Source organism: Apteryx mantelli, chromosome 7, assembly GCF_036417845.1.
Source record: "Apteryx mantelli isolate bAptMan1 chromosome 7, bAptMan1.hap1, whole genome shotgun sequence".
In the NCBI taxonomy this organism is placed as follows: domain Eukaryota; kingdom Metazoa; phylum Chordata; class Aves; order Apterygiformes; family Apterygidae; genus Apteryx; species Apteryx mantelli.
The window spans coordinates 6,141,311-6,162,657 of record NC_089984.1 but is presented as its reverse complement, the minus strand read 5'-3'; the positions used below and the strand labels follow the sequence as shown (position 1 = coordinate 6,162,657).

Below are 21,347 nucleotides of genomic sequence, written 5' to 3'. Positions count from 1 at the left end.
GTTGGTTCGGGCAGGACACGAAGCCGTGTGAAGAAACGGCCCACAGAGGACCAAAACAGGTGAAAGCAGGGACGCACGTGGGAACACGGCAACAAGGCAACCTGCTCCGCTGCTGTAAGAGCATTCCCTGTGTGCCCCAAATGCAAGGAAAACCTGTAAATTGGGAAGAGCCGCACTTTCACAGCACTTTTATAGATGTACCTTTTCTTCTCACTGCTCTCTCCTCACTTCCTTCCAGGTTAACGCCATCAATATGCAACACAAGAGTCTGCGTGACACAAACACAGCTGAGGCCTCTCACGTTATAAACATTTATTTATAGATGTACAATTTTATAATTAATTCTAAATCAAGAAATACAGCTTCTGTGAGCATCCATTAGGATCTATGCTTTCTCACTCATATTATCCATGGATATCTACTCAAAAAAAAATTCCAAAGGTTTTGGCGGGCAGGCTCTGGCCAGGGAATGCCATTTTGCAAGACGTTCAGCACCTTTTGCAAACATGACTTTCACTTAAACCCCCTCCCCATGATCTCTTCATGCCAACTAGATTGTGCCTCTATTTAGAGTTATTTCATAATGCCATACTTCCACCAACTTCCTTCCAAAGATGGAGGAATCATAAAAAAAAATCCAACAAAAACAAAAAACCCTTAAAATCAGGTCCAGGTCAGGGTAGCTGTGGGATAATAAGGCTTACAGTTAACAGGAGGGCTGATATTTTGCAAAATAAGTAAAAACCCAAAGACAGAGCATATGGATTTCTAATGATAAAGAAATAAAACCATCTTACCTCTCACTTCTTCTGCCCTTGCCACCCTACCCAGAAGCCACTGCTGTTTTGATTAATTCCCCTACGGGTGTCTGGGGATGGTTCTCACAGGAAATGTCTTTAGACAGAAATTAACTGCAGGGTACAAAAAAATCCAGTTTATTCCACTGAAGGTAACTTCACTCCTTCCGTTTTTGCTTCTCTTGTGCATGTGACAGAGAGAACGTAACCTTGAGCGCTCTCCCGCTGCTCTAATCCAGGTCCTGCCTGAGAAAGCAGGAAGCCAAGGCTTTTAGCAGCATCGTTCCCGCTTCTGAAATGCGAGATTGGCAAAGTTGTTGCTATAAAAGAGGTACGTCTTTAGCTGTGATCTAGCGACAGTGCTCTGCAAAGCTCAGTCAGGAGTCGGAGGGGATCGAGTACACCCTCTGACTGCTGATCCTCCCAGCAAAACTTCTTTCAACAGAAGCAATAAAAAGCTCCGTTTCTTAGGGATATCAATATTTCACAGGTCTCCTCGAAGAAACATCAGAAATACCGTGTCAAGGCCACAGCCACATTACAAGTAGGAGTGCTGGTGGGAGAGGAACCCCAAGTTTAGGGAGAGAAAAAAAACCAAACAACTAAGTGACACAGCTTATGGAAAGCCCTGTTTACAGAACGAATGCTGCACACTGATTACGAGGCAAAATGAAAGCAGACTCTGCAAAAAAAAGGTTACACACACAAACAAACTGAACAACTGATGAGCTAAAACCATCTAGGACAATCCTTTCCCCCACTGAAAGGGACTCCAGTGCTCAGCTGACCTGCTGTAACTTCTGCCAAAGTTGCAAAAACGAATCACAAGTCTGGACAATTTCTTTTTTTTTTTCCCCCCACCCGCTACAGATGTGAAAATTCTTTTATTAAAACCCCAAAGCCAGGCATCAACAACCCAAGCCACAGAACGCTGCTGTCCTCAGGAAAGCAAAATACAATAACTGCCAAGTGTTCCTTGTTTTAGTGTGTGAGGCAGGAAAGCTCTGTGGAGCGGGCCACCCCGGGAAGAGAGACTTCCTGCTTCCCTCTGTACTAAACCCAGCGGAAAGCAAAATAATTTAATCCGACCTCTGCATAGTTTAAAAGTACAACATATATACAGCTATAAATTAATTCTAAATAGATTATATGTTCTTTTTTAAGCTTTCTTTTATCCCCAAATTGTCCGATTTCTCTCTCCATCAGAAGTGACCAGCGCAGTCACGAAGGGTCTCCTTTTGCTTCGTGGCTTCTGCAGTTTGTTTTATTATTTTACACTCTACACATTTGTTCTCATGGTTGTGGTATCCTAGGAGCAACTAGACTGTCGCACTCTAGTGGTGTTGGGAGGGAGGGAGGAAGACGGGCAGCTTTATTTCCTGTTCTAATTGCTGCCTGAGACGTCTAACGGCGGAGACAGACAGAGAGAAGAAAGAGGGCAGCTGTGCGTTGCTAATTCTCCAATTCCATTTTAATTTAAGGTTTGATTCTTTATATTTAAAGTCTGTCACCTTGGCTCAGTGCACTTCACCAAAAGTCTTCAGGCATTTCAAGAGTCTGGGAATGAAAGCGGTAACTGCGTCAGTCTCCAGCCAGTCGCATGTCACAGCCCCCCCCTCCCTTTCCCACCCTTCCCCTAGATTACAGGGGACACGGCTTTTTCAGCCACGCCAGTCCAAAGCGCAGCGGGCCCTCTGCTGCAGAGCAATTCTCTTTTTCCGATCACGGGTACAGAGAAGTGCTGCATTTCGCAAAGAAAAGCGGGCAATTAATACCAGTCTCTCATTAAGTAAGAGGCGCAGTTATCAAAACGAGACAGTGGGCGTATCGAGATAAGAATGGTTCCAAAAACAGGATACACCCAAAAAAGGCAGAACATGACCCACAGGATTTGATCTAAGGGCCAAACTTTCAGATGTGCTCTATTTGCCAAAGAAAATAAAAACAAGCAAAAATTCCACTGCTAAACCTTCTTACTTGTGTCTACAAATCAAGTAGCAATATCCACTGTCCCAGAGAAGTCTCTGCAGGCCTAAATGGTGTCCACAAAACTAAAACTTGGTCTGAGCTTCGCCTTCAATTTTCTAAAGAAACCCCACTTTCAAACAGTTTTGTGGGTGGAGGAGGCCTGTAGGTTTTACAGCCATGCTAGTAGTACCTGATAGATGAAATCAGCCCAAATAATTGAGCAGAAATGGGACTCCAAACTCCGTGCCAATTTTTTCATTATTTTCATGCAGTTCTCCTATGACTCAGTGCACCTGGTCTCCTCTATGCTATCTAGACTTGCCTTAATTCAGGCTCTCCAATCCATGAGTCTTCCAGACTCGTGCTCAGCTGTTTTTACTTTGTTTCCCAGTTTAATACAGTAAGTTACTTCTACAGCCTGCTACAGACTCTGCCCATTTGCTTTGTTTTCCTTGAGTGTCACGGGAAGGCCACAGGGGGCAAGGAACATCTGTTTTGTAGGAGTCCATTCCCTGTCACCATATTTCTTCAAGTGCCATAGGAGAACAGCTTTTCAATAAAACAGACAATAAAGCAACAAAAAAGGTTCATTAAAACGTGGCAGCTGGCTGCCAAGGCTGGTAAAGGCTTTGCAAGATACGGGAGAAAACTTCCAACCAGCCAAGGCGCACACTACCACTGCATCGAATGCACGGTTGACGAGAACTCAGCTGAGTCGCCAACATGCCTGGAGCTTTTGCTTTGTTCCTAGAGAACCAACACCAACAACGCCAGAGAAAACAGTGAGCTTGGAGATAGCCGAGGGTGCTGACATGCAAACTAAACAAAATCAATTTCCCAATTAAAGTGTGTACACTTGACGGAGGGCGGCGCTTCCCCCCATTACGTGTGTGCATCCAGAGGAGACTCATGAAGACTTGCGTCTCAAACAGAGATTTAAGTAAGTATTAAAAGCACTGATGTGCCATGCTTCAGTGTCACGGGAAGCATCACCAGCTCGTACTTAGACCTCTGCTGAGTGGGCTGGCAGTGACTATCCGTGCAGAGAGGCTTGAACGTCTGACAGTCTGCTACAGCTGGGAGTGCCCATCCTCTGTGCTCGCTGGTACAGATCCGAGTCTCCGAAGTAGCGTGCCCGGTACAACAAGCCTTCCTCTGCAAAGGGAAAAGTCCGGCGTTACAAACACGATGCGAAAGGGGATCATCCGCTAGGCCATCCACCACCAGCACCCCACGGACTTCGCTGGGAACAGGAAGCACCTCAAGCTCTTGAGCTTGCAAACAGTTTGCTTAAGTCGCCACACTGTGCTGACTGGCTAGATGGCCGGAATATCTCACGTGCTGCCTGGCTGGGTGGCCGTCTCTCCTGTCCCTGTGGTCGTTCAGCAACACGCGAGATGATTTCAGTGCTGCAAGAACAGCTTTCTGAGCGGGGACGGGATGTGGGATGGAGGACATCACAGGCAGCAGACTTTCAGACATGCCTATTTTGGGAGCTGGATGGATATGCCAGAAATATTCAAAAGGCATTTTGTTCTGTGCAAGAGGAGAACTAAAATACTACATAGAGCCACTTGGGTCTCCTGAAAATCCGATGTCTGCAACCTTCCATCCCCACTGGAAATCAGAGATACACGACTGAAACAGCAGAGGAATCTCTGGGGCACAACTCGTGTCTGACCTGTTCTACAGCAGCATTAAAAAAAAAAAAAAAAAAAAAAATCCCAAAACCAGACTAGATTTGTCACAAAGTCATGGATACAAAAAAGAAACAGGAAATGTCCTCACACCAGGTTAAACTTTAGCATAACTCAGTCTCCAATCACAGCGTTTTCCAAAGCAGACCTCGTGCTGCAGACAGAACCCTCCATTCCTGACCCCACACTACTCACTCTGCTGCTTCTCTTTCCAGCAGTTATTTCGAAGATTTGCGATGTAGTCATCCTCCACGCTCCTTTCAACGTTTTTTAGGTTTGTGCCTGTGTACTCTTCTGCAAAGTTCTCAGATACGTAGTAGACAACTTTCAAGTGCTCTGTCACCCTCCTGTGTATGTGACCCACAGACCTAGTTCAAGGAGAAAAGTCAGAACGGTATAGGATGCTCTTCAAGGGCAGAGCAGGAAGCTCCCACCTCTTTAAAATGCCCAACACGCCATACATGATACCAAACCGCCGAAAACATACATCGCTCCTGTGCGTCCATAAACTTGAAGCTTTGGTAAGGAGAAGCATTTCTGGTGGAACTGAAACACTAACACTGGGAAAGAAAACCTGCTGGGCCTCTAGCTAGGTGGGCAGAGCTCTGAATACAGACATATCTTGGAGGCAGATTGCCCAAGGGCTAAATACATTTAAAATCAAGTGTTCATTAGAATTTTCAGCACTAATTAAATCCCTCTGCAATTTCCTCGCTGACGACACCATCATCTGTTTTTGACGGTGAGCTCCAAGGATGGTTATAGAGCCAGGAGGCGGATGCACTTGCGACGCAGGATAAGACCAGCCAGCACGGCAGAAACGTGTCTGCACAGAGGACTGAGGCAGTGCAGGGGTCAGAGCAGCGCACGGGCCGGCTGTCACAACTCCCCAGGAGCCCTACTTACTCAGCAAGGCCGCCTCTCGGTTGAACCCAGTCCCCTTTGCTCTCTTCTCTGAAGATATCTGCTAACCCCAAGAGTGTCAGCTTCCTCTAGCACATCACATGCTGCAACAAACACGCTTGCTGCACGAACAAAATCAGATCCACTCTGTGCACTCAAGCCTGCACCAGCTAGCACAGAAAGCACTTTCTAGAAGGAAATCTCTTATTACCCTGCCCCTGCAGCTTCGCATTTCAGACAAAGTGGGTGTACTTATTTTCCCCAGCACTCCAGCAAACCTAGAGACACTCGCTAGGGCGTGTTTGCAAGCCGTAACAGAGGACCTGTGCCCAAACACCGGATTCATCAGGAACAGCTCCAACTGGAGACGTGCCCAAAGTTTCCCACAATAAATACCAGCTGGCTGCTGCATTAAAAGCGAGCCTGATTCTTAAGCCAGGTGTAAACATTAACTCATCTGGCTCGCCCTTCAGCCTGTTATCAGGGTTTACAGGAGTGATTCCGACACCCTTGCACGTTTCACCAGGGACCAGCTTTCAGGGACAAACAGGGGGTAACTGGATAGACTTAACAAGACCAAAAAGCACTCCCAGCATTTTTCAGGACAAACGCTAATGCACCTCAGGCAGCGTTTGCTGGCAGAGATGCAGCCTGGGAGAAGCTCAGCTCACTATTTTACCCGTCAAGACAGAGCCTTAAGCTCTCCAAAAGTTTCTATTCCTCTCTACATAAACAAGTGGCACCAAAACCTCTCTGTGCCATCAAACATTGCCAGGTTCAAAAGCTTCTCGCCTCCTGCTCACCGAGTTCACCGCGGGGAGCCCCAGATCTCTGCCGAACAACAGCCAAGCACAGCATTTCCCTTTAGATCTGGCAGCAAGAAGGGGCCGGCTGCCCGAGCGAGCGAGCGAGCGAGCAAGCGAGCGCGCAGCACCGCCTGCCGGCACAGGATGCATTTTCAGCTTGTTTCATTTCAAGTGCCTTGGTCACTCCAACGAGGTGACAGAGGACTGTTCAGGCTGGATCAGCTCGCTTGCCTCTCCTGTCCAAACCCAAACTTGGAAATTGGTGTGCCTGCATTACCTGAGCGCATGCACAGAGTTTAATTTAGTGTCCCAGGCACTAATGGCAGCCAGTGTCTAGCTGAGGCAGGACTGTACCATGCCACAGAAGAACTTTTGTCTGAGAAGCAGAAAGTTGAGACCCAATTTGTCATGAAGAAAGATGTGAAATAGTTACAGGGCAGGCCAACAAAAAAATGCACTTGCCTTAGAGCCAAGCACAGGCCTTAACGTGCAGGGCTCAGTTGGGTCCCAAACTCAGCATGGGGAATTGTGTGGCAGAGAAATATCTGGGGCTCAAGGATGGTTCTCCTCTGACAGCTGACAAGGCTGGAAGCAAATCCCTGTCCACCTAAAAGTGTCCTTCGCTGAATGTCTTTTCACCTGATAAATCCCCCTCTTCACCAATACACAACGAGCAGGTCTAGATACAAATCTGCTCATTTTTATAGTCCTAATAAATACTACAGAAATCGCATCTCAATACTCTTTAGCCTCTCAGAACGACCCTTAATTCTGCTTTGTTCAAAATGCTCCATCTTTTGGTTCTAAGCAATAATGTCACAGCCTTTGCCTTGGACTTGAAAGGTAAGCTAGGTTTTATAGTATTTAAGGTCATCACTGGCAAACATTGTCATTGGTGAAACTAAACAGGGCCCACTGCCTATAACCAAATCTACCCTCCACTAGCCTTTTAAATACACATAAGGAACTCCATTGGAAATATATTAAGCCTTTGCAAGAATGACGCAAGCAGCCAGAAATCAAGCCTGTTCTCCCATTTCTTGTTGGCACTGCAAAGCAAGTAAGAATAAAAATTCGCTTCATTTTGTCAGCAAAGTGATCAGACCATGGAATTTCACAGGATCTGGAAGGAGACAGCATCACTTTTGCATGGCAAGTTACTGGCTACAGCTATTTCATGGCAAGGTTAGAGTTCAAAAATAGAGGGTTTCTCTGGGAGCATCTGCTATTCTATAGGAGCGTCTTCTACTCCTTCTCCTCCTTCTGTATTACTTTGTACTAGGTGTAAATGCAGCTGAGGCTTTTATGAAGAACAGATCTGGTTTTGTTTTTCTCGCTCTGATTTACCTCTGCATCTCAATTCATTTTGCCCATGGGATCCCAGCTGTGTTCAAACAGCTCTACCGAGCTACAGCCTCTCAAAGTTATTTAGGCTGTCCCGTTCTCATCTAGCAATGGGAACGGGCTGCAGAAGATCCCTGCCAAAGAACACCCTCTGCTAGGCAAGCGTGCACCTTCTGAGAGCGCCCTGTGCCTTCCACCTCAAGGCCTGCTTGAGAAGCAGCAGACCTTCCCCAATGTGTGTGACATCTGGGAGTAAGAGCAACAGTGGCACAAGATAAAGCAAAAAATGACAGGAAAACCAGAGTGTCTAATTCCCTACCCCCTAATGCCACCCTGCCCTCCAGAACCCAACCCCAGCCCCAGTTTGAGAAGTTTTAGAATAGCAGGTACTAACGGCCTCTGGCTCAAACTGTAGGGTGGGCTGGAGACCATCATCTGGCTGAGAGCAGACACAATGATCAGGATGAGGATAGGCATCAGCTGGACAAACAACCCAAGGCCACCCTGAAGGAACAGAAACATACAGTGGAGCGCCATCCATACACTCGCACACAAGGAACCCACAGCATTGCTATCCCTCCCTCACAGTCCTACCACAACCTCGATTCTCCTGCTCCTCACAGGCAGTGGGCTTACGAGGAGCCCCAAAATAACTGGGAGCAATCCAGCAGCCCACAGCTCCACTCCGACAAGGGCAGCATTACTTTGAAGGTCCAGACTTCTTGCCCCTTCCACAGACGTGACAAAGGACGGAGGGGACTGGCAGGGGTAGCCTTGTGAGTGGGTTTCAAAAGCCTCATGCCCACATTTTGTTCATCTAGAGCATCTGCCACTGTGCAGTTTCTGATCACTAGCTTGAGCAGGACAGAACTGCACAACCAGTTTTATGGAAAGCACTCTCCCCTTTCCAATGTCAGATGAAAGCAATTCCCCCTCTGCTTCACCTCCTGAGCTCCCGCCACTTCTAGCAGAGTATCCTTCCACCTTTAACCTCGAGAAAACCATGAAGGAAGTTCTTGGTTTTTTTTAAAAAGCATATCATTGGCTATCCCCAGAAAAAAGCAATCTTCAATAATATTTAAGAGACCAGGTTTATGTAAAAGTCCCTTATTCTCACTTCTCTAGATTAAAGGGCTTGGAGTGCTGGAGACATACTTAGGTTCTGCGATGAAAAACACAACAATAGATCATGCTATGAAGTGCTTTCCTTGGTTAATTAAGGATCACAGATTAGGAATACCCCATCTTAAAATACTGGAATAAAAGGGAGAAAGAGTAGATGTTGGGAGGAGCCAAGAATACACATCATCTGAAAGGTGGACTGTCTTTTTGAAATTAAGGGATTAAATGAGAAAAGAAATGTTTATCCTGTGTTAAAAAACAAATACATTTTACTGATGCAATCTTATTTCAAGGTGTCACTGTTTCAAGACACATCACTCTTTTCCCCACTGGAAGACAGCTATGAAAGCCCAGGGAGAGCCGCCAGTTAATTAAACCAGCAGCTTCTTGTAAATTCTGGAGCTAATTTACTTCCCATTACTCATTTCTGCCCAGGATGGCGAAAACAAGAACTGTCCCATAAAACAGCCACACTAGCTAGTTGCAATTTGTATATTAGAAACACTTTTACAGTCCCAGCCAGCTCTGCCTGTTCTCCACTTACATCACCCTGATGTTCTCGTCTGTCCTGCCTCTGATGATAGGTATATCGCATCCTGCCGTTGCTGTATACGTGAACGTTACCTATAGGCAAAAGAAAACTGTTACAAAGCATTCACAGCACATAACACCGCATTGGCTGGCTAGGATGGAACCAAAAAATACGGCCCCATTCCACATCAGCCTCACCAACTAAAAAGGCAACAGAGAAAGCAGATGGGGTGCTAAAAAGCCACAGTGAATTCAGAAATCTTTCACTTTGAACACTGTCAGAAGGGGCTCGATCTGCTGCTTTGGTTTTGGCCCCACTCAGCAAAGATAAAAGGACGGAAGGAGATACTGTAAAGGGAACCTACGCTCTGCTCACACTTAGATCTGGTCCGCTGTTACCACTGCTCCCAGTTCAGTCTGCCTCAGATACCCAGTAGCATGCCAGCCAGTTCAGAGCTGGAAGGAGGACAGCGCATCTGCCTGGCTCGGCTGCTTCTGGGCCGGAGCTGGGATGTCTCTGCGGAACAGCGATTTACCGAGCAGGGTTAGCCCCGAGATCCGCACATTACTTCCCAGTGCAGGGGGTGCATGTGACCAAAGCTTCATGGGGCTGAATTTGGTCAGCAGGTCCCACAGCCAAAGCCGAACCACCGACTCAAGCCACTCTGTCCTGCTGCCTTGACTTTTAAGCAGGTATGTCTCAGGGAGGCTGCAAGGCACTGCCGCAGCCAGTAAAGGAGGGATCCTCAACAGCTCACCAGAGGCTACGGTAGTTTAGGGTGATGGAATAGGAGGCTCCACAGGAGACTGATAAAATAATTTATACAAAAGACTCTATATTTATCTCCTGAAGTCATCATTTACAAAATGAGCTATGAATAAAGCCTCAGCTGAAAGAGGAATCCTCCCAGGGTATGCTGAGCAGATTTGCCTGAAGGCGAACTGGTGGTGGGCACAGAGATCCAGCTATAGGATTCTGTAGGATCACAGGAAAATTCAGTTTGGAAGGGACCTCAGGAGGTCATCTAGTCGAACCTCTTGCCTGAAGCAGGCTCAGCTGCGCAGAAAGAATATCCTGTACAGGCTTCTCACTTAGAATGGAATAGAATTCAATTTTAGATTAAAACCAATTAAAAAGAGAACATTTTGGTATTTTTTTCCACCATAAAAACAGAGCTCTTCCATGTCTTGTCTTAAATGTCAAAACTACAGCTGAAAAGGGAGACCAGCTGAGAAACTGATCCTGAATTCCCATGGGACAGTGAGAAAAGGAAGAGAGATTAAGCTAAAATAGCAACTCTGTTTTTACTGGAGTAGCTTTACCTCTCCAACAGGCAGAACATGAATACAAAAGGTCTCAAGACGCCTTTTCAAGTACTTGATGTTAGTGTGTTAATTCTTACATATCAGATAGGAGAGAGCTACTTTCAATCTATTTGACTGACACAGAAATATTTGTTTTTCCAAGTTTGTCCAGAGAGGCCAAATAATCACAGCCTCCACTTCCAGCCAAATATGACTACAGAAAATACAAGGGAGTCTTCTAAAATACCCCTGCCCTGATATTAAATGTATCTAGGCTGGGAAGAAGTCTGGCTTTGATGGTATTACCAGCTGTTTGCTGAGTTCTCCAGGTACCCATCTGAACAATTTATAAAACTCTAGGTGTTTAGGTCATTTGTGAAGGAGAACTCTCATCAAATTTGGCTGTGGAGAAGAACACAGCTCTCAACCCAGCCCTTGCACTGCCAAATAAATCACTACTCCATTATTGCTCTGTCAGAAGGATTGGGTCCCGTCCACGAGATTAAGGTTTAACAGGCTTACTAGAGGGAAAACCACCACCAAAGAACATGTTGAAGAGGTCTTCTGGGGAGATGTCTGCTTCAAACCCGCGGTGGAAGTCTGAGTGACTGTGTCCGTGCCGAGCAGGGTTAAGTTTCTCGTCTCCAAACTGGTCATATTGCTTCCTCTTCTCGGGGTTGCTCAATACCGCATATGCATTACCGATGGCTGAAACATTGGCAATAAGGAAGCAATTAGCTTCTTTCTTCTGGAAATAATACATTCATCCCTGCAAACTGGCAGGACTTGCCTTTCTCATTACACAAATGAGATTCGCAGCTACCCACGTCTTTTCAAAACGCTACTTCAGCAGCGCAGCACTAGCACCTGGCACATTGCTCTGGCAAACACAGACAAAAGAAAACCAGGCCAACAAACTCAATGAATAACGTCTTAATTAATTCAGACTAAGAAGTTATAATATCATTGGTATGAATTTGGTATACATCCATTGAGAAATCCTCCCGGATCAATGAACCTATGAATTGCTAAAGAAATACTGGTAGGAAAGCAGCTACTCATTTCATTTATTAAACTTGCTATTTCTTTTGAACAACTAACGTCCAAATCCTTCAGCCATAAGCAATTGTACAGGAAATTATGATTTTAGTTGACAAATTTTATCCAAAAGTGTCATTATGGGGATTCAATATTACAGCCTAAAACCAGAACTGCAAAGGATTTAACTATGGCCTACATCACTGAAAGAGGCTTTAAAACCTCCAATAAGACCTAGTAAGAAAATGTTGGCTAAAAGTTATGTCTGTGAGCTAAAAAATTTCCAGAGGCCAGAAGTAAGGTGCATAATTACAAGGACGGTTAACCGGCGCCTGTAACAGTGGAAATGTACTGAAACCAAATCCCCGCCAGTTTCCCAGGTAACTCTCTTCCCAACCTCAGCACGTAATAACCAGGCTGCCAAAAATGTCTGCTTGCCACCTTCCTACTTCTGTGCTTCTTTCTTTACACATCCCAGTTTACCACTTCCACTCTGTGCTCTGTATTCGGCTGCGGAGTGCCTCCTCTCTCCTCCTTGCGTCACAAGGAGGTTAAAAAAAAATAAATTTGTGGTACTAGAGCTGACTGACGTAAAAAAGGCAGGAGCAGAAGTGAGAGAGAAGGGAAACACATGCCCTTTTGAGCAGATGAACCCTAAGATTCAAAATTTTGCTAGTAGCCAGACTGAGGTGTTTGGTTTCTCCTTGGACTAGAGAGCTGGAGAGCGGAGGATGCAATGTCAGTATGTTTATTCTCATTCTTGTTTATAATCAGCGCACACAGAGCAAATATTTCTACAATCAAGCAAGGAAGCTAGACTACAAGGGCTGACTCTCAGCAAATTAGCTTGTTCTTTCAAACCATATGTTAAGCAATGAAAATGGAGAGATTTAGGATTTGTTCATTGTCCAACTTTCTGCTGACAAAGCCCAAGAAACATCTCATTCCAAATCAGGATTTTAGCTCAAAGTAGCCAGGTTCAACTCTTTTTCCAACGTCAGCCAAAGGTAGTGATGCAAACCTGCTCCAAGGCAGACTCTGGCCAACTGCAACTATGGACTGAGACAAGGTCTCAGGACAAAACGTAGCACTTTATCAGCTGTCACTGGGAAGATGAATGTCAAGACAACAACTAATACATCAATGTTGGAAAAAATTAACTAAAATCCTCATAGCAGTGTACGCTTCCCCCTTCACCCTCTGGAACCAAATAGCCGGACTTTAGTGAGCGTTGCAAACCAGGAGCTCAGCTTGGGGGCTGAAGGACAGGAGAGCCAATGAGACAAGGCTTGGAAGAGAGATAACCTGATAGCAGATAGCCCCGCAATGGAGGATAAAGGGCACCTTGCTTAACGCACGACTTCTGGCACGTAACTCTTGTCAAAGCCTTCGGCAAACACCATTATTTAAGATTACAAGTGAAGAAACCTGCCTTTCGCCACTTAGCAAGGATTGAAGGATAAGCTATTGAACAGTGGCTTACTGCACATGCTACGTAGATAGATGTCTACAGACACTCACTGTTTAATCTGGACCCCACACTAAAAAAGGCTCTCCCAAGTAGCTGAGGGTCAGCTCCTTATTTGCTAACAGCAATACACTTATCAGTCATGGATTTAAGTCTTAAAAGACCTGCGCAAACCTTACATAAGACTTTTACTGCTGAATTTATGTCTACTAAAAGCATACCCAAATACTGTATCAATACGCTTATACCAGGCTGGCCTCGTTCCCCGTTTCTGCAGAAGTTTTGTGTATTTCACTCCCAAGTTGGCTAGAATCAGACCGCAAATGGCTTAACACTGCACAAAGCAATGCTGTAAAATTGGCATCAAGAAGGTCCGTGTTTGTTTAGTAAAATGATAATGATCAAACTGCCACAGCTTGCAAAACAAAATGCTGTTTCTAGCCACCTGGAAATTTACTGTGTTGCTCCAGATCCACTGAGTAATTCTCAGTGCATCGATCACCACTACTCAAAATCCCACAGGCCAAATCCCACAGACAAGAACGCCACCACCAACGCCCGTGTCGCCTCAGTAGGTACCACTGAGGTGAAAAGGATAAGTCGTGGCTATTAGTACCAAGGTAGATTCCGAATGCAGGGCCGTTTTCAGGAGCACCTGTCGGAAAAGCCCTCATTTTACTTGTGAGCAGAGCAATTTCAGAACTAGTCCGGGAAAGCCTAGTGGCATGATCACCATTACACTTCCTTTATTTTACTTCACCTAACTGGAGTTCTTGTGAAACTCTACTGCCTTTATTCTAGGGATAAAAGGGATCTGCCTGGCCCACATGTAACTACCAAGCATTCACAACTGCAAGACAACTGCTCATCTAAGCATACTTCCCGGCTCTTCCTGCTAAGACTTGTGACATTGTGACAACCTTACTGACAAGAGCTTTATTTCACTCTATTTGACTCGTGAGGTTGTCTTTAGAGTTCTTGCTAGCCCAGCTCAGCACCAGCATCTGACATTTGAGGGTAAATCCAAGTCGGAAATGTACTTTACCTTTAAATGCCTCTGTAGCCCCTGGTGCATGGTTCTTATCTGGGTGAAATTTCAGTGCAAGTTTCCGGTAAGCCTTTTTCAGGTCCTCATCAGAAGCTTCTCTGTTTACTCCCAGAATTTCATAGTAATCTTTGCACTGCTTTACCCTACCAGTAGAGAGATGAGAGGACACGGACAGTTAGTTTTGGCTGTGGAAGTCTCTTTGCATTGAATATGTCAACTTTGCAACATCGCCCATCACAGCTTAGATCAATGCTGCTCAGTGAACTCTAGTTTACTCAGTTCTGATTCCTCAGCGGGTGACCCATTTTTTTTCATATACTCATTCACACTGCGCCCGCCTTACTAGCACACAAACATTCTTAAAGAACAAGTCAAGCCAGTAAAGGCAGAAGGGCCTCGGCCCGGGCAATGAGATCATCTGCAAAAGCATCCGACTGGCAAATAAGCTTCAGCTTCATCATGATCACATTTTGGTGGCTATGCAGGAGATGCAGGGGTTACGAATGGCAGCCAGCATCTGAAAGATAGCTGTGGGTTTTTGTTTTTTTTTTTCCCCCTTCAGACTCAGTTAATTCATAGACCTAAAAATAAAACCAGTTGATCTAGAGGAAGAAACAGGGAGCTGCCCAGGCCTGTGTGAGCAGCCCAGTTCATACTGTGTACCTTCACAGTTCCACAATTATTTCTACTTCCCACACGACTTCATCTACCCAGAGGAGAGCAGGCTGGATTCTTGGAGGAATGGATGGCGTAATAAATATACCCAGAAGTCAATGAGCCAGAGCAGTTCTTGAGCAATTCAAACCATATCCATACCCTTAAACAAAGTTTACCAAGTGACTGTGTCTACAGTTCAGTCCTTCAGCTTCCAATATTTGGGAATGGTACAAAGGAATAAAGAAAAGCTGAAACAGTATTTGAAAACTGGAGACTGGATAAACACGCCCTGAGACTTTCCAGCAGGAGCTTTAGAAGCATATCGTGCTAACAGAGTGAAATGTCCTGGGGTGGCTTTCTATTTTATGGGGCTCTAAGAGAGAGCATGAGTACAAAACCAGCAGGAGAGCGGGACAAGGATGTGCCCTGTCACAATAGTTACTGCTACTGGAGCAAAGCTTGGAGCAGGAGGGGCGCCCGCCACAAGCTGTGAGTCATGATTTCCACTCGTACACTTCAGGACTGGGATTTTTCACAGTATTATTGAATAGCACTAAAACAAGCATTAACGGGAAGCCTGTGAAATGCACGCATCCAGAATGCCTCTTTGGACTTCGGCCAGGAAAAGGCCTACAGACCTGCAGTTTTAGCATTTGTACATGTCTTTTGGGGGAAAACCTCATCCTTCGTAGATCCAGTGCAGCTGCCACCCAGGGCTGGTGTAGCTCTAAAACTTTCTAGGGACCTTTTCAATACCTAGCCAATTAAAAAGCACTCAGTATGGTTCAAAGCTGACCAGATCTCCTTACACGGCACAGAAGACGAATTATTGTACAATTCCAACCTGTTCCCTCCACCTTCCTCCTTCACGTTCCATCTTTACATCTTTAAAACACTGCAAGAAACAGACTGGTATGATATAATAAAATCAAAACAAAGAGTGGGTCAAAGCCATGGAGAGCTGGGCACACACCTCTTCACCGCATCCACCTGGTCCTGAGTGTAACCTTTGGGAGCCTCCCCGCCAGCCTCCCCGTTGGCCGACGGGAAGTCTCCACTCGTTTTCTTGTACTGGGGGTTTGTGGACTCCCTGGGTTGGGACTGGCCATTGGATGATGATTCATTCTTGTTGAGTGACTCGAGCAGAACTGAAAAGAGAAGATGATGAGAAGAAAAAACAAGGTAAGAGACCACTCAGCTCAATCTGTACTTCCCATTCTCCCACAAAAAGAGAAACCCCTCTTATGCTCTACCACAGCTCCAAGGTTTCCCCAACCCTTCATCAGAAATACCACCACCTTTTCACTCAGTGAACCCTAGAGTTCCTACTGCCTCTTGTCCAAACATGACGGGTAGTCCTACAGATACACTACCTGCTTCTCCCAAAGCACACAGCCTCCACCAAACCCCCAAGTCCCTCCAGCCAGAGCGCCAACAGGTCTGGGAACCACAGCGGATCACCAAAGTGCTCTGTCTTTGTCTTCTCACTTTTTTCCATGTCTTTCCTTAACAACTAAACATTTGCATATCGTTCATTCCTGTCTCCTGCCTCAGAGATCCTACTGTGTTAGGTAAATCATGTGACCACAGCAAGTCTTCAGAGAGCTTAGAAAATAATACCAGGGGATGCCAGTCACACAGTCCCGGGGGAGAGGCAGAGAAGAGGAACGCTCCCCTTTCGGGACAGAGCGCTGCAGTCCTTACTGCTGGCAGCACGACAGGACCGGTAACAAACGAGTCAGAAGGGTGCTTTGTTCTCCTGCACTGTTTCACAGATTTCATCAGTGCAGAGGAAGCTGCGAAAACCATCCTTTCCCTTAATTACTGAAGACAAGTTGCATAAATTTGCGCCCTTTCCTTAAGTGGGGCACCTACATATATTTGGTACATCGTTTCAGACCATCTCCTTCTCTTTGCGAGGCTCAGACACTACCATCCTTTTCAGCCAAGAAGGGAAAGATACTCAGGCCTGGCCCAACAACACAGGTCCTTAGTTGACCACACTGTGAAACAAAGAAGGCTTCTCCAAGCACAGGGGATCTTTCCATTATGCATTTCCCCGATAGCTGGATATCTCCATCTTTTTAAACTATTTTTGTCTTTTTTTTTTTTTAAAGCAAATATCAGACTGATCTCTTCGTCCAAGAGGTTTCTGAATTTTGTATGTTTTATCCCTATTAAGAAGAATAGGCACAAATAATAAGATTAAAAATAGAAAATATTATGAACAGAAGCATCTGTAACTTGAAAAGTTTGCAATCCTTTATCCGGAGCCTGGAACTGAGAAAGACATTTCATCTCCTCCAGCAGATTGCATGTTACAGACCTTGCACTATGGGGGTATCACATTCTTCATGCAAGTGCAAACAACGTACGCAAGCCAAAAGATGAGCCAAGATATCATATCTGCCTGGCAAAGTTTGTCTGGGCAAGAAAAAACTGCTCAGTAATCCAACAGCCAATAAAGGGAATTGTTACAGGACGAAGGATAAAAACGAAAGAATGCTAAAGACCAGTAACTCACTGAATGGCCGTTTCAGTTTGTGGGCTTCGCATATTTTAGCTTTCAGAACGCTTTAAATGGATCTGTTACAAAATCCCTCAGAGGCATCGCTTACAGTTTACTTCTGGCCTCTCTTGATATTTCAGGCAACGCCAAATAGGATACCTCATTCTTTCTGACATTTTGTCAGAGTAAGCTAGGAGAAAAATGTCCAGTCAAATGAGCCCATCTGGCTCTCATTTTTTTATACTAATGCTGTTCATGTTACTTTCCGGAATCGCAAGCCAGAGACCTATCAGCATTTTTCTTGGGAAAATTATTCCAGTTTAATAAATCGCACTCTAGGGAAGTTCATCTTTAAATCTGGTCTTGATTCTCGCTTCATTTCAGTCCCCTGTTCTTAGTTACAACATTATGAATGAATTAATCTCTGCCTCCCTCATATTTACACTACTCAAATGTTCACAAAATTACAGTCTTCGCTTTGTTACTTCCAAGCCCAGAGCAGTGTGCCAGGCACTTCTAAGCCTTGTCTCGCAAGGCAGTGCCTCCACCCGGCCGACTCTTGTTTTGGGCTCTGTTCCCTGCAGCTTGCCAACAGATTGTTGGTAATGTGGTTCTCGAAACCAACCACGAAAGCCCACGTACGGCCACAGCTCAGTCCCATTCTGCTTTACAGCCTAGTCCTTTTGCCTCTGCGTCCCAAAGCCACGTTGGTCCTCTGCACGGTCACAGCAAGGTCATGAACTACTCAAGTGGAGACCACTGAATTCATTTGCAGTTCTGCTGACTCGGCTTCCCACCCAGCATGTGTTACAGATCACTCTTACTCATCTATTAGCCAACATTTTTTCAACTTCTGTTATTTTCTTCCCAAAACTACTGCTGTAAAAGTAAACAGTGGAATTTTTTTATGACAATGTGTCCAGCTGCATTTATGCAGGAGAAGATTTCTGCCGAAATCCCCTAGCAAAACCATTACCGGTACTGTGACAACACCCGTAGGCACCAGCCAGGGTCAGAGTCTGAAACGCTGCCTGCACAGGGTCCACGGAGTTGATCTGTGCCAAATTTAACGGAACTCGCAAGAAAGAAAAGAGATTTCCCAGGAGCACATTAACTACGTAAAGTCTCAATGACCAATGTGTAACTGTGGGATGTTCAGCAATATTTCCCAACTACAGACCCAAAGCTCACTAGTGGAAGAACATAAAAGTTCAACAGAACAGACAGGCCCCAAAACAACTGGCTCAAGAAGCAAAACTCAAAATCAAAACTCAGATAAGGTCTGTAAAAGTTTTTTTTTAAAAAAACAAAACAAAACTACAGCCCTTTACATAAATTTCTGCAGCTTAAGAATAAACTGAGACAGTATTGTATTTAGCTTGTTTTAAAAACCACTTCCCAGTCACTTTTGCAATACATTGATTACATTTGTCATAAAGCTTCCAAGAAGCTTTTGAGACAGTTCCTCAAAAAGCATAAAATAGGCACATGGTCTCCAAGAAAGAATATTTTTTACGCACTTTGAAATGAACTGCAGTAGTTGTGCTGTGGTAATCAATAGGGTCTGAGAAATGAGAAGCAAAACTTGCTGAGAGTATGCCAGGAGAAAACAAGCCCATTTGAGGCACGTAAGCTCAAACAAACTGTGTTTGTTCGCCTGCCTACAAACTACGTGAAATGACTGCAGTTCCTCTGGCTGACGTGCTCAAGGAGGGGATTCTGCAGCTACGTCCACAGCCAAAGAGATTTTACTTCCGCACAACGGACAGAGCTGCAGGACCGTCAAAACAAGAAAACGGGAACCACAGCCTGAGAGGATGGAGGCTTTCTGTAACTCGCAGCCTGGGATGAGAACTTTTATTCTACCCTGCCAAGCTTCTTTCATTCCCACAACGGCATCCTCTATAATAAATAACAATGGCCTCACGAACAAACATGATCACACCCCACAGCCAGCTAACAGGCCAGAAACAGGAAAGCAGCTACAATTTAGAGAGTTACCAAAAGTGAGACACATGTTACCAGTAACAAGTTATAACTGAGATGCTGTTCTAAGGTTTGTCCTTTGGCAACACAGCCCCTGGTTTCAGACCTCCGGCAGCAATCTTAGCTTGCCAGGAAAACTCAGGCAGCCTAAAGCCCACCCCTGCAGCTCTCTTCCCTGGGGGAGAGGCCCAAGAAACAGCAGCCCGGGGGCACCACTGAGGTCCCGCCCTGCTCAGCCCCCATCTCCTCATGGGAGCGGTGAGAGAAAGCTCCCTGAAACGAGGACACCCCTTGCAGCCTGCGCCCCACTGCTCCCCAGGAAAGAGGTAGCAGCCAGCAGGCTGCAGAAACTGCTCTGCTCGCTGCAGGCGGCTCCTGGAAACCCTCTTCCCCAGGAAGCAGGCCTACTCTCACCGCTCGCAGCGGCTGCTGCGTGCAGAACAGCCCGTCTGGTTCCGGAGCAGGAAGGGGTCAGGCTGTACAGCCCGCCCTCCCCTGCCGCCGGAGAGAGGCGTGTGACCTGCCCAGGCGGGAAGGCTGGTTGTCACTCATCTGTGGGCACTGCACACGGAGATCCAGCTCGCAGACCTGCGCCTACCTGCACAGTCCTGCACGCGCGCTCTGCCCCCTCTGCTGAACAAAGTTTCCCCCTTCTCCTCTCTTTGGGGCCAGCGTAAAGGAACACAGGCATTATCCCCTGGCTGCCTCAAGTTCAGCTAAACCCAGCCTTATTTGCAGCTAGAGCTAAGGCTACAGCAGCACATGCTAACCTTGTGTGGGAGAGAAAGAAACATATGGGAAAGAAGCACGCACAGTGCTGCCACAGGCATTTCAGTTCTTGACATCCACCCACAGCCTACCCTTTGCTTTTTTCAAGGCAGCTTTTGCTGTGTTAAGGTTTTGGGGGTGACAGGAAGAGAAGACAATCCTTTTTCTGACAAACACACTTGAGATGTGTGCGCATCCCCTCGACAGCTGTACATCCATCACGCGACATGACGAACAAAAGAGGCCATTTGGGCATGTGACAGAAGATAAACGGCCTTTGGCCATGGGATGAGTTCAGACCCAGTTGCGCAAAGGGACGTGCAGTTGTGACATACGCCCGCGATGAGAAAGGGGGTGCCCGGACCCGCCGACGCAGGAACTGCACTTCCTGCTCCGTGGCTACGAGGGACGGCAGTGACGCACAGGGGAGGGCAGCAGGGTGCGGGTGTTACGGCGTGTAAGTAGTCCTCACTCGTGCTTCAGAGGATGCAGGGACGGGACGGTGTCCGGCCTCCCCCCGGGGCTCGGCACCTCCCGCGCACGCGGCCGCTCCAGGCAGCGCCAGCAGGGAGGCCGGGGCAGCCAGGGCCGCAGCTGCCCCCCTCCCCTCCCCTCCCCTCCCCTGCCGGCCGCAGCCCGCCGGCGCAGCGCCGCTGCTCGCACGCCCACGGGAGCCGCGGCCCCGCCTTGCGCCCCACTTGAGCGAGCGGCGGTGCGGCGGCGACTGCGCCACCGGTCGCAGCGCGGGGAGGCTGCTCGCCGGGCCGGGCCGCGCCGAGAGCCGGCCGTTACAGCGCGGCCGTTACAGCGGCCGTTGGTGCCCCGCCGCAAAGCCCCCTGGGAGCCGTAGTGCCCTCCCACCGCCGCCGCCGAGAACCCCCCAGCCGCGCGGACTCGCCTCCCCAGCGTGCCCCGCGCGGCGCGCCGCCGTGCGCAGGCGCAGTGAGGGTGAGAGGTCAGGCGCGGCGGCGGCCGGCCGGCGGCGCAGGCCCCAGCTCCCCCGGGCCCGGTGCGACCCCCCCCGCCCCTCCGCGCCGCGCCGCTCACCGCGGACCCGCTGCGAGGGGTACAAGCGCTGGGCCTTCTCCAGGAAGCGGCGCGCCTTGTCGGGCTGGTTGGCCTTGGCGGCGGCCAGCGCGATGCCGATGCACCGCTCCGCCTCGTCCCTGTTCGACTCCATGGCGGCGGCGGCGGCGGCCGTGACGGGAGGGGGCGGGGCGCGTCCCGCGCGCGCCCTGATGACGTCACCCCACCCCCAGCGCCGTGCGGCCGCCCGCCGCCCTACCGTAGTGGCAGGAGTAGGGGCGCCGCTACCGTAGTGGCGGTAGCGCGCGGGCCGGCGCTCGCGGCGGGGTGTAAATTTACAGTCGTCCGCTGCGAGTAAAGGAGGAGGCAGCGCT

At 47.4% G+C, this 21,347-nt stretch overlaps 1 protein-coding gene across 3 annotated transcripts; it reads right to left on the bottom strand.

The window, feature by feature from the left end:
- Positions 1 to 301: 301 nt before the first annotated feature.
- DNAJB12 (DnaJ heat shock protein family (Hsp40) member B12) lies at positions 302 to 21,202 on the bottom strand. Of its 3 annotated transcripts, XM_067299700.1 has the most exons (9): positions 20,995 to 21,202; positions 15,658 to 15,832; positions 14,025 to 14,170; positions 10,996 to 11,181; positions 9,182 to 9,261; positions 7,910 to 8,019; positions 4,658 to 4,830; positions 3,769 to 3,920; positions 302 to 2,354 (listed from the first exon to the last, which is right to left on the bottom strand). In XM_067299700.1, exons 1-8 carry the CDS (start codon positions 21,125 to 21,127, stop codon positions 3,799 to 3,801), a joined length of 1,125 nt encoding a protein of 374 aa, XP_067155801.1. In that variant the 5' UTR covers positions 21,128 to 21,202; the 3' UTR covers positions 302 to 2,354; positions 3,769 to 3,798. The 3 variants fall into 3 exon arrangements, with proteins under 3 accessions (XP_067155801.1, XP_067155800.1, XP_067155802.1); XM_067299699.1 differs by having other exon boundaries at positions 302 to 3,920; XM_067299701.1 differs by having other exon boundaries at positions 302 to 3,920; positions 11,014 to 11,181.
- Positions 21,203 to 21,347: the final 145 nt, after the last annotated feature.